The sequence below is a fragment of the Bos indicus genome, chromosome 2, assembly GCF_029378745.1.
Source record: "Bos indicus isolate NIAB-ARS_2022 breed Sahiwal x Tharparkar chromosome 2, NIAB-ARS_B.indTharparkar_mat_pri_1.0, whole genome shotgun sequence".
In the NCBI taxonomy this organism is placed as follows: Eukaryota; Metazoa; Chordata; class Mammalia; order Artiodactyla; family Bovidae; genus Bos; species Bos indicus.
The window spans coordinates 80,779,931-80,798,548 of NC_091761.1; the positions used below are offsets into that span (position 1 = coordinate 80,779,931).

Genomic DNA, 18,618 nt, shown 5'->3' on the forward strand with positions numbered 1-18,618 from the left:
ATTTTGTTTGAATTTCAACTGGAAAAGCATTTTGGGAAATTTACAATGAAGGTTCAATCCATAAGTAAAATCTTATTTGGCAGTAAGTGTATCATATAAAATTTTGAAAGTTTCTGCCTATCTCATATACTTCTTTAAACACACAACTAAATCATGAAAACATATATCTTGTGTTAGTAAAAATAACTATAGATTAATTTAATCAAAGAAGTAAAGACACTTATTTTCACTGGCTTAAATTTATTATTTTTATTTTTCTTTAATGAACTAAAGCTCCTTCAGTTTCAAACTATTAATTTGATAATTATGTTCCTGTTTACATAATAGCTATGTATGTAATAGTATCAATACCTTGTAATTATGTATTTTTAAAAAACCAATATTTAAATGATTTTCTATGAGTTTTCTGTCCTGCCAAATATGCTTGGAGGCTTATTATGAAGTTCTGTTATGCAGGTTTATCTCAAAGTCAATTCAAACACAAATATATAAATGAATAGGAATATTAGATGGAAAAAGTTCTTAAGAATGATTCATAAATTATAAAATAATTTATATGGTATACACATTTATTTAATAAGAAGAATGATTTTGTTTTTAGTTTTCCCTTTCCTAAAATGCAAAATGTGAATTCGTCTTAGACATATGTAAGGAAAAATACATAAGTAAATATCCACAAGTAACATCCACATGTAAATCTTTCAATATATAAAAAGGCAACTCCTACCTCCATCTCCAGATCCTGATCCTGCATCTGGGAGGAAAAAAGGAAGTAATTTGTTTTAGCTTAAAAAACATATTCAAAAAATATTTATAAACTTTTAAATTAAATCCAAAATAAAATAAATTTAAAATAAATACTTTCTCCATTATATATTAATATAATTGAAAAACTACTAATATTTAATCTGAAAAACTCTCATATCAATGTAATTTAATATCTATAATATAGCTTATAAAATAAATTCTCTATTATTTTCATCTTAAATTTCATGAACAATGTATTATCTAGCTTTGGAATTAATTCTCAAATTTGACTATGTAAAAATTCTCATTTTTATTTTAGTCAATATGAATATGATGCCATTAACAAAAAAATTAAAAACAAGATGTTTATAACAAACACTGAGATTTAGAAATTAAGTAGTCTAAGACTTGTGGCAAATACTCATAATTAAGGCTTATATTCTTGTACATTATATTACAAAGGAAAAAACTGTTTAAAGATGAATATCTTTTTATATAAGAGCTAATACGTTTTCCAAATACCACAACTCTGGAAGAGTCTATCTGTATAAACAGCATCTACTGTTTTTGAAATCCAAAAGGGTGAGCTTCAGGTTTGCCTTTGTGACTAAAATTGGCTATACCCTAGGTGATGTTGGCAGAGAAGACAATAACCTCTCTCTGCCTTCCTTTTACTCCAGTCCTTTCCCCTCCCTCTCACATAATTACAACTTGGGAAAGTTGTCAATTTCTGACAACTCATTTCCCAGAAACACTCAATTTATTCAGTTTAGTTCAGTTCAGTCGCTCAGTCGTGTCTGACTCTTTGCGACCCCATGAACCGCAGCATGCCAGGCCTCCCTGTCTATCACCAACTCCTGGAGTTTACCCAGACTCATGTCCATTGAGTCAGTGATGCCATCCAGCCATCTCATCCTCTGTCATCCCCTTCTCCTTCTGCTCCTAATTTCTCCCAGCATCAGGGTCTTTTCCAATGAGTCAACTCTTTGCATGAGGTGGCCAAAGTATTGGAGTTTCAGCTTCAGCATCAGTCCTTACAATGAACACCCAGGACTGATCTCCTTTAGGATGGACTGGTTGCTGCTGCTAAGTCACTTCAGTCGTGTCTGACTCTGTGTGACCCCATAGATGGCAGCCCACCAGGCTCCCCAACCCCTGGGATTCTCCAGGCAGGACTGGAGTGGGGTGCCATTTCCTTCTCCAATGCATGAAAGTGAAAAGTGAAAGTGAAGTCGCTCAGTCGTGTGCGACCCTCAGCGAACCCATGGACTGCAGCCTACCAGGCTCCTCCATCCATGGGATTTTCCAGGCAGCAGTACTGGAGTGGGGTGCCATTGCCTTCAGTTGGAGTCAAAACCATTGAGTCTCCATTTGCTTCTACCTGTTAAGTGGAGACATCACCTTCCTTCTGCCTCCCCCTACTTCCTTCCATTCTAAATACATTTGGCTATGTATTTTTAATGTTAATAATGGGAAATAAGACTAATATTGGTATACTAATACTGATATTCTTTGTCTTACTGGCCTTCATTTTACACTGAATTCTCAGCCAGATTTCAAGAGCCATATCAAATGCCATGTTTATGAATTTGTGTTTGTTGTTTTAGACCAATTAAAATAAAATACTACCTCTACTTGCTTGCCTCAATGACACTTTATTGAAAAGCACTCATAGAGGCATGATGTATGAAAATCTATAGAAGACTGACACAGGGAAGAATGAATGCCTTGCCAATAATTCTCCTTGTCATTATGTTAGACATTAGCACTGTCATGAAGGAGCAGCTGTTTTGAATTGTCAGCCTTGGTGGATACCCAGACTAACATATCCATAAGAGTTAATATTTTATTAAATCAAAGCCTCAAGCCATTAACTGCTTACATGACTAAGGAGAAAGTCTTTGGGTCAGCCTATCCTTCCCTTTGGCCACCTCATGCGAAGAGCTGACTCATTGGAAAAGACTCTGATGCTGGGAGGGATTGGGGGCAGGAGGAGAAGGGGACGACAGAGGACGAAATGGCTGGATGGCATCACTGACTCCATGGACATGAGTCTCAGTGAACTCTGGGAGTTGGTGATGGACAGGGAGGCCTGGTGTGCTGCGATTCATGGGGTCGCAAAGAGTTGGACACGACTGAGCGACTGATCTGATCTGATCTGATCCTTCCCTTAAAGGCAAGTTAATTGGTAAAAAAATTTCATAATTAAAACCACTCTTGGTAAATGTAGACTCAAATAAGGATGCTAATTATTCAATTTGACTGGTTTAAGAGAATAGAGGAAAAAAGGCTGATGCATTCATCTCAATAGCAGGAAAATAGTCCTGTCAACTGAACTGAGTCCTAAGACACAGAGCAATCACTTTTGGACAGGACAGTGCTTGAATGGTCAAAGTTGCTAAAGTCTACTTTTTGTATCTTTTCACAGCTAGAATTTTAACTGACTTTATTTGAATTAATTTGAAAGCTTAAGTTATAAAATTACTTATAAAATCATCAGAAGTTAATAACAGGTTGTATTATTGTAGCATTTATACAGTCTACCTTTGTTTTAGTTGTATGTATATAGCTTCTTATTCTTTTCCACTAAGAGTGTAAACATCTTTAAATCAAGAACCATGTCTTATTCAGCTCCCTACATATATATACACCTAAGAGGAAATGAATAAAAGCTGATGGATTCCAAACTCCAAACATACTCATTGGATAACATTAGGAATATTATTCAACCATTCTAAGCTTATTGGTCCTCTAATCAATGGGTAATGTCTATCCTACTGGACTACTTTGAGGATAACTGCACAATGGCACATTTTAAATGCTTATCACTGTGTCTGGAACATAATAATTAAAAATTTGAGTGAACATCTTGCCTATTCATCTATATGTTTTCTATTAAATACATATAGCTGGAGAAAATCAAGAAAAATGGCAGTAGTATTTTGGCTTGTATTACCCACATATGTTTCTAAAAATTCAAGGGGCATGATCCTTAAGAACATTTGTGTTTGATTTGAGCCAAATTAAGTAGCTAGTGAAGATAGAGGAATAGACTGAAAAAAAAAAAAAAGGTCACTTAAGTCATGGCCTTAAGTTAAGTCAAGTGAGCCTTAGGAAACATTACTACAAACAAAGCTAGTGAAGGTGATGGAATTCCAGCTGAGCTATTTCAAATCCTAAAAGATGATGCTGTTAGAGTGCTGCATTCAATATGTCAGTAAATTTGCAAAACTCATCAATGGCCAGAGGACTGGAACAGGTCAGTTTTCAATCTAACCCCAAAGAAAGGCAATTCCAAATAATGCTCAAACTACCATGTAATTGCATTCATTTCACATGCTAGCAAAATAATGCTCAAAATCCTTCAAGTTAGGCTCCAGCAGTACGTAAAACAAGAACTTCCAGATGTTCAAGCTGGTTTTAGAAAAGGCAGAGGAACCAGAGGTCAAATTGCCAACATCTGCTGGATCATAGAAAAAGCAAAGGGATTCCAGAAAAAACATCTACTTCTGCTTCATAGACTACACTAAAGCCTTTGACTATGTGGATCACAACAAACTAAAATATTCTTCAATAGATGGGAATACCAGACCACTTACTTGCCTCCTGCAAAACTTGTATGCAGGTCAAAAGCAACAGCTAAAACTGGACATGGAACAATAAACTGATTCCAAATTGGGAAAGGAGTATGTCAAAGCTGTATATTGTCACTTCACTTATTTAACGTCTATGCAAAGTGTATCATGTGACATGCCAGGTTAGATGACTCACAAGCTGGAACCAAGATTGCTGGGAGAAATATCAATAACCTCAGATAAACACATGATACCACTCTAATGGCAGAAAGTGAAGAGGAACTAAAGAGCCTCTTCATGACAGTATAAGAGGAGAGTGAAAAAGCGGGCTTAAAACTCAACATTTAAACAAAAAAAATTAAGATCATGGCACCCAATCACATCACTTCATGACAAATAGATGGGGAAACAATGGAAACAGTGACAGACTTTATTTTCTTGGGCTCCAAATTCACTGTATATGGTGACTGCATCCACAAAATTAAAAGACACTTGCTGCTTGGAAGAAAAGCTATGACAAACCTAGACAGTGTATTAAAAAGCAGAAACATCACTCTGCCAACAAAAGTTCATATAGTCAAAGTTATGACTTTTCCAGTAGTCATTTACAGAAGTGAGAGTTGGACCATAAAGCAAGCTGAGTGCCAAAGAACTGATGCTTTCAACCTGTGATGCTGGAGAGGACTCTTGAGAGTCACGTGGATAGCAAGAAGATCCAACCAGTCAGTCCTAAAGGAAATCAGTCCTGAATATTCATTGGCAGGACTGATGTTAAAGTTCAAGCTCCAATACTTTGGCCACCTGATGTGAAGGGCTAATTCACTGGAAAAGACTCTAATGCTGGGAAAGATTGAGGGTAAGGAAGAGAAGGGGATTGACAGAGGATGAGATGGTTCTAAGGCATCACTGACTCAATGGACACTGAGTCTGAGCAGACTCTGGGAGATAGTGAAGGACAGGGAAGCCCAGAGTGCTGCAGTCCATGGGGTCACAAGGAATTAGACACAACTCAGCAAGTGAACAATAACAATGACAAGTCAAGGCATCATTATAAAATCATGATGGGAAGCTTTAATGGTTCTTTGCTATAAAATGATTCATCTTGGCAAATCAGAGACAAGTAGCCTACTAAAGCCTTATTAGTGAAAGAGAAACCTAAGAAAAGAAGCCATGTTATTGGACCTGAATCTATACTCTTAGTCAAAACATTTCTTATAAGGCAAAAAAGAGAAACTGACAGTGAGGCTATTGAGCAGACTGCTCAACAGGAAACCATTTTCCAGATAAAAAATGATTTGTAAATTCAACATAATGTAATAAATATAAAGTTATTTTTAATATGTTTTATGTTTATATTTTTATATTTTAGTATCAATATAAATCTTCTACTGCCTTTTATTCTTAGAAACCACAACTTGCCATATCCATTCAATGTCAAACGATGCAAAATCTATGAAGAAAATAAGAATCTCTTTTAGATCAAAAGTCAGAACTCCAATTTATTTAGTCAGACCTGGTTAATCAAAATTACTTTGGTCCCTCCATCATTATTCAGATCAAAACTCTTATATTTACACGTCAATGGAAGATGCATTCAGCAAGACCGACTTACTAATTAAATCCTGTAGAAATTTAAGTCTGTGAATAAGCTAGGGATGGGTTACTCAATTGTGATTAAATGTTCTACTTGGTTAAGTATTTTCATAGTATAACCAATAAATTAGGGACTAGAACTGAATAAATGAATGAATCAAAAGAACGTGATTGCATGTGCTGACAAAAACCTGGAGGTTGGCAAGTAAGCAACAGAGATTTTTCTACCCAACATTGTTAACCAAACCATAACTCCATGATTGCTTATTATGACTACCCACTGATCTTCATTGCTTATTGTCACAGACGGACAGATATCCTACATGATTTTGAATGAGTAAATCCGTTCCTTAGTACTCTAGCATTTGCCTACATATTCCTGGTTCTGAGAGTAAGAAGTTCCTTTTCTCCTATTCCATTTGTCCTAAAGTGTCATTTTTCAGTAGCTATGATGGATTGATTTTTTATAATTAGTTTGCTCCTTGTCTTTCTATTTTTCCCATGCTTACTCTAGGAGTAACATGGTGGTCCTCCTCTTTTCCTACTGAGAAAGATGGTCCAAGTGGCAATGATCTGTTAGCCCCAGAAAACAAGAAAATGGTGCACCAATCCAACTTGCCTCTCACTCACCCTTGCAGGAAGGACATCCACATTGTCAGACAAAGAATCAAATAGGAGAAAAAACTACTTAAAAACCAGAACCCAAGAGCCTATGTCATTGTTCACAAGGAAAGATACCTTTTTTTCTGCTAATTCTTAGAAACTTTGGTAGTTCCAGTGCAAACTGGAACAGTATTATCAACTACTAACAATCAATAGGCCTAAGATAATCTTTTTTTAAAGAATATGAGACTGTTTCTTTGCTCATACCACTCTGCTCCAGCCACCATACACATGATTTTTAATATAATTTCATAGTGTTATCTAAGAGGGACTTTTCAATAAAATAGACCTTTCTTGACATTATTCTATATTTCCTTTTTTGAAGAAAAACAGATATATCATTTTAATGATAATAATAATATATAATTATTATTTTCCTTAAATATGCTTGTATCATCAAATTCCTCTGAAATTATGACTCACAGAAAGATGCTTATTTGCCATTAGGAATAAATTTCAAAGGATACTAAAGTTTCTTTAATATATGTGATTTTAATGTCAAGCCTAACCTGAAAATTCAGCTTCATTTTATAGCACTGGTTTATCAAGTTGGGCTTTTTTCTTCTTGTTTTTTCTCTCTTCTTGTAATACTATTCAGCTCTAATAACCATTGTACGCAGAAGGAAAACCTGAAAAACTAAAGAGCACAAGAAGGTGCTCTTTGTCCTTACTTGCTTTAGAGCATTCTTGGTACAGTATGACTAAAAAGTTTTGTGGGATCCCAGGCTCACTAGTGGTTCTAGAAAGGACAGCTGTCTTTAGAAGTCATGTTCATCCCCAATATATTCTTCAATGTAATCTGCTCAGTGTTAAGAACAGCATTTTGTAGAGCTGCTAAGATTAGGCACATCTTAACCTTCAAATCCAAATCTGCAAACTGCCTGTCCTCCAGCAAACAATCCTATTGTTATAAACAATCAAACAAACAAAATTTATTCCTGCATAGATTACTTTCTATATATTTGGCAGCTGAGCAGTCAATCTAGATTTCTAATTGTTATTCAATGTCTGTACTTCATTAAATAATAGATGTATTAAAATCTACCAACATCCTTATGGTAGATTTATCTTTCTTCCAGAAATAACTTGAAATGTAAAGAGACATAGAACAGGAATAATGCATGCTTGATACAAAAGTATAAGAGGCTTGCCTAGCCAATATATAGTCTGAATTATTTATCTGGATAATAATAAACAGGACACAACAGGAAAAGCAAGACATGGTTTTGGATTCAGAATCCATTCCAAAGGTTTTCAGGCGTCATCAGGATCACATACATACCTGTGGCACAGGATCCTTCAGACACCACCAGTATCTCACTCTGCTGTTTGCACGCAGCCTGCCGCAGATAACACTCATTCTGATAGCTCTCCCCATTGGAACCACACACAGGCACATAGTCACTGTTGCACTGGGGAGGACACAGAGGTAAGCCTGTGGTTAGTACTGGAGTTTACGTGCCTCTGACATCTCGAACAGAAACCATCATTTACGAAAGATAGCACTTGTCTTCATTTTCAGTGATCCCCATTGTATCCAGCAAGTCTTTGACCTTGTAAGAATATCAGTCAAAGATATACAAAAGCAATGTCCAGTAAGCCAAATGGTCATCTGATTCAGATGGGGGAAAATCAGCTGCTAAATCAGGAAAATCCAAGAAAGTGATAGGACAAGAAATAATAAAAAGATATAACAACAAAAGTATCAATATTATTTACTTTTTTTTCTGATACCCATCTGGCTTGGTAGAAAAAATAAGAACATGTTATGACATTCTAGCTATTCAAAAATAGTGTCTATCTGTTTTTGGAGCAGAAGTATATAGCTGAAATGCCAAAGAACTCAGTTACTCTTTAGTATGTTGTTCCTCTGTTGAATTTGAATCTTTACAAATTCTTAAATATTTGGATAAGACATCTGAATTCCTAATTAAAGTTTCATATATCTTTATATCATTGGATATTGACAGAGATACAGTATAGAAAGAAACAACAGACTATGTAATACAGAAAAAAAGTCAACTACTGAACCATATGTTAACTTGATTGACTATTCAAAAGTCTGAGTATTAATGTATATTTCATAAAATGAAAAGTTCATTTTAAAACAATTTCCTTCCAAAAACGTGCACATTTTATAATGGAAATCAGGCAACCTACAGGGTATGCTCATTACAGCACAATCACACTCTAAGGCCTTAGAGATACTTGGCTGTGTTCTATACCTGCTAATTACACCAGTGATATGATTATCTCATGATTACTACTACTGATGGGCTACATTGTTTAACTATAACAAATGTAATGATCAGGACAATTATTTATAAATACCTACCCATGCCAGAAATTAAGTACAGTAAGGCAAATCATGTATATACATGCATGTGAAAATGCTTTTCTGTTTTCTAGTTCTTATTAAAATACTTGGATTTTTGATCTGCTAATTCATAACATATAAAGTAAACCAATGATTTAGCGAAATGGCTAGGGTTTTCATCTTTATAATAATATTTCTAAAAATCTCTCAAAAGTTAAATTCAACTCAAGGATTTTTATGCAAAAGAACAAATTTTAAACACGGTTATAATCTGATGATGTACAGATGGCTAACAAACACATGAAAAGATGCTCGACATCACTCATTATCAGAGAAATGCAAATCAAAACCACAATGAGGTACCATTTCACGCCAGTCAGAATGGCTGCGATCCAAAAGTCTACAAGCAATAAATGCTGGAGAGGGTGTGGAGAAAAGGGAACCCTCCTACATTGTTGGTGGGAATGCAAACTAGTAGAGCCACTATGGAGAACAGTGTGGAGATTCCTTAAAAAACTGGAAATAGAACTGCCATATGACCCAGCAATCCCACTGCTGGGCATACACACCGAGGAAACCAGAATTGAAAGAGACACGTGTACCTCAATGTTCATCGCAGCACTGTTTATAATAGCCAGGACATGGAAGCAACCTAGATGTCCATCAGCAGACGAATGGATAAGAATGCTGTGGTACATATACACAATGGAGTATTACTCAGCCATTAAAAAGAATACATTTGAATCAGTTCTAAAGAGGTGGATGAAACTGGAGCCTATCATACAGAGTGAAGTAAGCCAGAAATAAAAACACCAATACAGTATACTAACGCATATATATGGAATTTAGAAGGATGGTAATGACAACCCTGTATGCGAGACAGCAAAAGAGACACAGATGTGTAGAACAGTCTTTTGGACTCTGCGGTAGAGGGAGGGGGGTTGATTTGGGAGAATGGCATTAAAACATGTATAATATCATATAAGAAATGAATCGCCAGTCCAGGTTCGATGCAGGATACAGGATGCTTGGGGCTGGTGCACTGGGATGACCCAGAGGGATGGTATGGGGAGGGAGGTGGGAGGGGGGCTCAGGATGGGGAACACGTGTACACCCATGGTGGATGCATGTTGATGTATGGCAAAACCAATACAATATTGTAAAGTAAAAAAAAATTTTAAAAATCTGATGATAAACCTGAGGTTCATTTTCTCACTCTATTTTCTTAATATATCTGTACTTCCTTTTCTAATCAACCATTTAGCTCTTACCCTTTGCCATTATGTAATAATAGATTCAAACCATTTTTTAAATGATATAACACAATGTTCTCTGAAATGAAAATTTTTTGAGTCTGACTTTGCATCTGTTATTGAAAAACTTAAATATAATTTTTCACTAATAGTTACGTAGTATTCTCCGAATAGTATATTCAAATTGTATGACACATAGTCACCATAACTGCTAACAAGGTAATATAGACACCAAATTATATCTATTTAAAAATTATTTAAATATGATTAGATTGAAATATTTTAAATATGACATATTTTTTAAATCTTTATTTCTAGTTTCTTGTCTAGTTATTCTGGAAGTTTCTATTCCTTTCCATAGTTACATAATATGGCTCATTGACTCAGGCTATCTACATTATTATATTTGAAAACATTTTGATAGGAACTTTTCACTCATGAGGATTTTAATTCAATAGGCAACTCACTTTCCAAATATACATACACCTGAAAATTGACCCACCATAAAACTGAACATTTTTATCCCTACTGGAAAAAAAAGGCAATTAAAAAATGTCAGTAAAGAGTTAAGTTTTCCAATAAACAGCACTGACATCAAATACATGTGCATGGTGCTGATGTCAGAACTGTGACCAGGGAGGCAGGTGGATGGACCAGTGTTTGATAAATGGGCTGTGTTCAGGATCAGGACAATGTAGGGAGGATCTACGAGGACCCACTAAGACTACTGAGAACATGGAAGACAGACCAGAAAAAGTGAACAGTTGGTAACATAGTCAGTAGACTTGCTGACCCTTTCAGTAGGCAGATGAGAGTCATAATTACTGCAAATGGCTGGGCTAGTTAGTTCCTCATGCTTGTGTCCTAGCATTCTTGTTCTGGGTTACCTTTTAATCTTCATCTCCAACCCTGGTTACAATATTTTGTGTGTAGATGATCTGGATCCACATTTTCTTCTTTGTAATCCCTAGAATTTCTCTATTTATCCTTTTCATCTACTTCTGTAGATTATTCAGATATAGTCAGTAGATGGGGAGTGAGGGGTAGGAAGTATTTATTATCTCTGTCAAGTGCTAGTACACAATGCTGATATGCATCTTAAAATACGAAATAAACTGATAAAGTGCTCATATGCCACTTCTGAGGGATGGAGTAAGCCAAATGTGAACAGTGCTAAAAACAGAGCTGCCAAGTTCCATGCACAAGCCAAAAGGGAGATTTGTATGGAGTTGAAAAGAGCTTAACTGTAGATTATCAGCACGCTGTTTTTGGCCCTTAGTAACATGACTTGCACTCATTAAAATGAATAACACACGGAGGAAGTATACTCTAAATCACTAAGGCTTAGAAGTGGAAGTCTCGTCCCATATTCTCCCATTTCTGAGTGTAGGACCTTGTGTATATCACTCAGCAATAAAATATTTAACAAGTTTATAGCTCAGTTCTCCCATTTGAAATGGTTAACTGGGGCATTTGGGAGGATTAACTGAGTCATGTTTCAAAATGCTTTGGAATATTCATTTATAAAAAGAAATGTAAATTATTTGTCTTTCATGATATATACTTTAACTAGCAGAGTTACCATCTAACATGGACACCAAGGCATGCATGTCTAAAAGTGGAAAAATAAAGGAAAACAGGCTAACCCTAAGTATAAAAATGAGCTTACTACTACATTAAAATATGCCTAATTTTGAAACTATATATATTTTTTAGTGGTAACCATGAATATTGCTCAGTTTCAGAGGAAGGGACAGATTCAGATGTTAGGTGACGTGCTAAAGGCCACATTGTTGGCTGGTAGGAGAGAAAAACAAGACTCAAGCCCAGATGGTTAAGCTCATAAATGTATGTGTTGTCCAAACTTCCTCTCAGGGGAAAAGTGATTCTGCTTTCCTTCAGATGTTTTAAAAATCTTAAGTTTATTTTCCAACTTTGTGTTTTTCAGTGAATGATTTTGTTCCAAAATTTCCACATTGCTTAAGAAAGCAGCAACATGTTACACCAGTGAATTCAATGACTTGATGCTCTAGAATATATGGAATTTGTTTTGCTACAAATGAAGAAAAAATTCATGTGAGAAGTTTTTCATATGATCTATTGCTTGTTTGATTAATAAGAATTTCTTTTAACTGAGATTTCAGCATCTAGGAGCTATGCATAACTTGTATTTTATATATTGTCAGCACCTTCCCTAGTCTGGCATGTAGAAGGCGCTCCACAGATGTTAAGTGAATTCTGTTATATTCCCACTTGTCAAAGGCTTAGGAATAATGGTTTAGGATATGGCACGTTTCTCTTCCAAAAAAGCAAGAGATAAAAAAACCTGCATATGTCCCAATTCTTTGATCATTCCATAGGTAACTTTTACTTCTCTGTGACTACGTTTTTTCATGTGGAACTATTTTATGATTTTAAACAAGTGGGCAGGCCTGTGACTATGGTAAAAGTGACTCATATCACTTCTGAGGCTAGGTCATTAAAGGATGTAGCCTCTACCTGGCTCTTTCTCACTCTCTGGATGCTCGCTTGCCCTTTAAACCCAGCCACTGTACTATGGGGAAGGCCAAACTAATCCAAACAGAGGGATCTATATGGAGAAGGACCAAAGTCCCCAGTTAACAGTCCAATATATGAGTGAGTCCTGAGAGGAGTACAGAACCAAGCCTTTGAGTTCCCTCCCCTGCTCAGCTAATGCCAAGAGGAGCAGAGATGAGATGCTTCCACTAAACCCTGTCCAACTGCAGATTCATGAGCAAAATAAATGTTCATTGTTTTGAGCCACTAAGTTCTGGGCAATTTGTTCTACAATTCTAGTTACTGGAACTATTGCAGATCTAGGGCGTAACTTGTTAAATGAAAACAATCAAATTAAATGATATTTGTAAAACATAAGGCTTCACAATATTTTTAAATTATAAAGTGATCATTGATCATTATATATTAATTGATATGATCAGTAGTATCTATGAATAGATGCATCTGTGACTTCTTTACTTCCTCTCTTCCTTCTTTTATCCATTCATCCATCCATCCAGCCAGCCAGCCTTTTGTCCATCCACTGTCTCTACATTTTCATCCCATGGTTATTTACCAGAATGACCAGGATACCATTTGGTATGCAGAGAGCAAGGAAAGATGCATGAGATTGCATACTATTTATGGAACTCATATCATCATCTAAGAATTAGTTGTACTATTTTTGATATCAAGTTGTGTATAATAAATTGGCACTTTTGTTGTTCTTATTAATGTTTTTATTTGCATATGGGCTTCCCTAATGGCTCAGCACTAAAGAATATGCCTGCCAATGCCTGCCAATGCAGGAGACAGAGGTTCTATCCCTGGGTCAGGAAGATCCCCTGGAGAAGGAAATGGCAAACCACTCCAGCATTGTTGCCTGGAAAATCTCATGCACAGTGACTAAACAACAACATAATGTCCTAGAAAAAAATTAGATGTTGTGTCAAAGGACATAGATTCTTGCTGTAGGATCACCACTTAGTTGTAAGTTATTTATATTTGTGAGCCTTAATCTCATCTGTAAAAGGAGGAAAAAATAATTACCTCACTCAGATATGAGAAATAAATGAGATAACATGTTTGAATGGTAGAATATGATTATTACAAATCATCTAAGAGAGGTGAAGATAAATATTTGTTCACCTTAATGTTCCAATAGTAATTCAAACTGGAAAACATCGATTACACACACATATACCCAATACTCTTTGAAGTTTATCTCTCAGCCAGAAACCATAGTTTGCATCCCATTTTGAATAGAAGAATTTGGACTTGTATCTGAAATCAGGAGAAATAGAGTAGATGACTTAAGCTGATCTAGAACAGTATATAGGAAAATGGATTTTTCAGGATATCTGCCTTTTTCATCAGACTGAGCAAAACAGAAAAAAATTCTCAAATTCATTTGAAAGTATTGGAAATACTGAGTCAAGATACTCCTAGCTTAAAATATCTTATCTATTTTTCTTTTCACAACTTGTACATTTTCTTTGATCTTGAACTTAATTCAGCCACTCTATATTCCTGGTACGTGCAGAGTCTAAATTTTCCACTAGGGAAATGTTTATTTTCACCTGACAGACTGACAACTATTGCAAAGCACAAACTAATAGCAGCAGTAATCTAGTAGTAAATTTAAAATGCTACAGACATTAGGAAAAGAAAATTTACATTTTGGTTTCTAATTCAAACTTGCATTCACTCCCCTAGCCCTGTCCCCTGCAATCTATCCCACTTAACAATTATCTAAATTAATGACAAATGTAACTGGCTAGCCAAATGCATAAAAAACATAAATATCTTTGTTGACAAAAGTTTTACTAAAACCCTTTGTGCAACCTGAAAACTGAACACAATTTCTTTAAAAAGAAAATTATACGTTTTCTTTTAGTAGCATGCATCCATTTTTAATTTTATGAACTCCTTTTTTTTTTGCCTCTTGGTGAAATCTTGTTATACTTATGGCTTTCCATTTGAGGAACATTCTTCTTGGTTCATTTTATATCGTTCATGGGTTCATATCTTATGTCTACCCTTGGTTACGAAAATAAGACATATTTCTGGGAATTACAAACTGAAAAGAAAAAAAATTGACAAAATCCTGTGGGCTTTTAATTAATAACTTATCCAACTTATTTTCCCCTCAGTTAACGCTTGGGGAAAGTATGACTTGCAGGGTTCTTATGCTCCATATCTCTCAAGTAGTTCACTGAGAGAACATAATTAAATTGTTCAGTATGGCTGGAGACCTTAGAAATTGGTATTGCATGAATATTAAACATGCATGCATGTTTCCAATACTCTAGCCTGGTTTAAAGACTATAGTGTGGGCACAGCAAGGCATACCTACCGGGTGGTGGTGCACTGTACAAGTGTCAGCTGTTTACTAATTTTCTTAGAAAGAAAAAAATAATGTCCGAGAAGTTTTTAGCTTATTTATAAGCCATTCAAACCATATTTAAATGTGAATTCCCTTCTATCACTGGGAGGTGATATTAATCTAAAATATTTAAATTTCATCAACAATTCTAAATATTACATACAGTTGGCCCTCCAAATCTGGGGCTTCAACATCCACAGATTCAATCAACTTCAGAGCGAAAATATTCAAGAGAAAACATTCCATAGAATTCTAAACAGCAAAACTTGAATATGCCACTTACCAGCAACTAATTTGTACTTACTTTGTATTTACAATGTTTACATTGTCTATATATTATATAATAAATAATCTAGAGATGACAAAGTGTACATGAGGATGTGCATAGTTATATATAAATTATACATAATTTTATATAAGGGACTTGAGCATCCTCGGATTTTGGTAGTTGTGGTGATGGATACTGAGTGACCTATGGATACTGAGTGGATACTGAGTGACCACTGAACTATAACAAATTTTAGACTTGAATTTGAGTTCTAATATTTGATTTGTTTTATATCCTTTTTGATTTTTTTTTTTTCAAATTTTACTTACAACCTTGGAAAAGTTTTCCCTATCCCCAGTATATAGCTTCCTTAACGGGAATATTTTCTGATTGAAACTTATCTTAGATTTCATGTGTATTATAAAAAGTAGTTCAATAACACTTTAAGATATCAGTAAGCATCTATAAATACTTGAATTATAAAAAACATATTGAAAGAGAAAAGTTTTAACATTCACATGGTAGAAAGCATTTGTTAGATGATGACTATAATTATGAGATTGAGCTCTATCTTTAAAAAATACTAATAATCCAGTTTTGATAACATCACTGGGAAATCTCTCTTTTAATTTTTATTTATGCTTTTAACATTAGGCAAAGCACATTTTCCTCGTTTATGAAATGACTTTTGTTTATTTGCATTCTTTCAGATTCCTAGGAATTGTAATTGAATGTGGTATCCATGAAAAGTTGGCAAGTACTAATAAGTGTCATGATTTCCAAACTACCACAGTAGTTTGGAAGTCACATTGATAAGGAGTTCATTTAAAAACTCAACTAGATTGCCAAAATAATAAAACCCAATACCATTAAAACAGAGCACTATGATCCAAAGAAGATAGCCTCAATCAACAGAACAAAAGTATAAACCCGCACTTTCAATCCAACAACAATTTTGGCTATTACGTTGACTTATAGTATGCATGCTATAAGGAGCACAGAAACCTACTTTTCTGTTGATACACCAAAAGGACAACCTGAAGCTTTCTACCTCCAGTGGCATTTATAACTATGGCACATACATTTCTCCAAAAAGCTGTGTCTTTTTGACATCAGTTGGCTCTCTTGCCAGTACTTTTGTTTGATGCCAGCTTTCCTCTTAGCTTGCATAGCTATAAATTGCCAAGTGATGGGCTGTAAAAGAAGATCTCTGCTTTGCAGTGTCATTAGTAAATTAGAAGATGCAAATATGAGATTTCTTACCTTGAACTGACAGACGCATGTCACAGTGTCTCCAATTCTTAAACATTCACCATCAAATTTACAGGTGTTAGTGTCACAGAGGAAGAGATCATTTTCTCTGTCATCATAACCTCAAATTTAAAAAGAACATGCCAGTCATTAAATGTTACAGACTTGAACAACAACAAAAGAAATATCTTTAAGCTTTAAAAGAATTGCCCTAAATTTTAGTTCCAACAACCACAGCTGTACTACAAGGTCATTTTTTACTGATAACCCCCCCAAAAAATTCTAGTTAAGTGATTAATACTAGTTTCTCTTTCACAATTCTTTTCTAGTCAGTTGTCTTTGAATATTCTTTTTTTTTTTTTTTTTTTGATAATGCTATTTTAGTTTAGTTTGGGTTAATATTGGCAGTGGTAAGTGAATATTTAACATTGCTTCATAGTTTCATTATTTTTTCTCATTAAGTAGACTACAGTTTATGACCCTCAGACTTCACATTTTAGAAAAGAGTTGGTGATGGTCTCAGAATGTCCTTTCATTATTCTTCCATTTTTAATCATTCTTTTGCTTTAAGATCTGCAACAACCCCTTATTTGGAATTTCTCCAGACAAAGAGGAAACAAAGCTCCAATAATAAAGATAAACAGGCACAGTGTTTTTTCTGATGGTCTGTCTGACTCAAACAAAGATTGATCACCTCCAAGTTAACAGGGGTAGAGGGGATACAGGTTCTTGCTAATCTGCCCAGAAAACCAGTTTATTTTCTTTAGTTTCTGCAAATCCCTGTTAGGTATCTGGTAATAATGAATTTCTTAACTGTCATCCCCAATTTCATATTTAAGTTAGTTATTTCCTAAAACAGTACCATAGCTAGGGATGAAACAAACTAGTCATGTTGGGTTACAAATCTATCAACATTTCAAATAATTGATTTGGCAGGTTACTTAATATTCCTATGGTAAAGCACCTAAAAAGTGATTAGGTACCTGCAAAGTGCATGCATGAGCCATGAGGAAGTTAAAGAAAACATGTTTAGCTTTATGAAAATGCCAAATTTAGAAATTCCCCAAAACAGAACAAAGGCAATATATTGACCCAAATCTAACAGGGTTACAAATTTCAACTTGTCTTTATAAAGCACAAGCCACATGATGTATAATAATTTTCCTCATGGAATTTACACCAGTCACTACCCAGCATGGCATATTCTTTTATCCTATGAGTTACAGTTGGTCATTCTCTCTTCTCCAAAGTTACATACACTTCAGCTCGCATACATCCCTAAAAGCCACTTTATTCAGAGCTAGATTCAACTTCGGCAGAATTATATATACAGGAGATGAAAAATTACATACACACTGGCTAAAACTAGAACAGACCAGACCTAGGGGACAATATCCAGGCATGCTAATGGAGTTTAAAATGCCCAAAACACCACAATCGCGCCGGTAGTTATGAGCTGTCATGATGAAAGGCGAAGCTACTCGAACAGTGCAGCAACTCCTATCCTCGGTTCCTATTTAATTAGAGACTTTAGCAGAACCAAGCTTGCCAAGCTCTCGCATTCAGACTCTGAAGGGACCCAAGCAAGCAAGAAGAGCGCCTGACGCACTCCAAGGAAGCCTGCCCAGAAATGGAGGAGCCGGCGCCCACTCGGGTCGGTTCCGCCCTCCGCCCGCCTATGGGTGAGCCTGTGGGGCCTTGGTTATACCCACCCTGGCCTGGGAGACGGACGAAAGATTCTTGTCTCAACTTCCTTCGACCATTTAGGAACTAGGAGAGGCAAGAGGGAGGCATCTCCGTGATGCAAAAAGAACGTCTTTTGCAGCCAAGTAGAGAAGGCGCTGTGTATGCGAGTGGGGGAGGGGGGTAGAGGGGCTGAGAGAGAGAAAATGAATGTCTTGGAAACCCAAGATCCTCTAGAATTTGTGTGACCCGGTCTTGAATGCCAGACAAGTGCACTCTCATGGTACTTTTGCTAGTAATCAATGTTTCCCCTGCAGTCACCGTTTGATTTATTGCTTTCTCGTTCGTTCTGTCTCCTAAAGTTG

General features: G+C 35.6%; 1 protein-coding gene across 1 annotated transcript in view; it reads right to left on the reverse strand.

The window, feature by feature from the left end:
• Positions 1-18,618, reverse strand: part of TMEFF2 (transmembrane protein with EGF like and two follistatin like domains 2) — a 278,065-nt gene that overhangs the window by 258,472 nt on the left and 975 nt on the right. The window contains exons 2-4 of the mRNA XM_019974224.2: positions 16,583-16,692; positions 7,861-7,990; positions 728-754 (exon numbers count right to left, since the gene is read on the reverse strand). Of these exons, the coding sequence (XP_019829783.1) occupies positions 728-754; positions 7,861-7,990; positions 16,583-16,692 (267 nt within the window). The remainder of the gene's footprint in view (positions 1-727; positions 755-7,860; positions 7,991-16,582; positions 16,693-18,618) is intronic.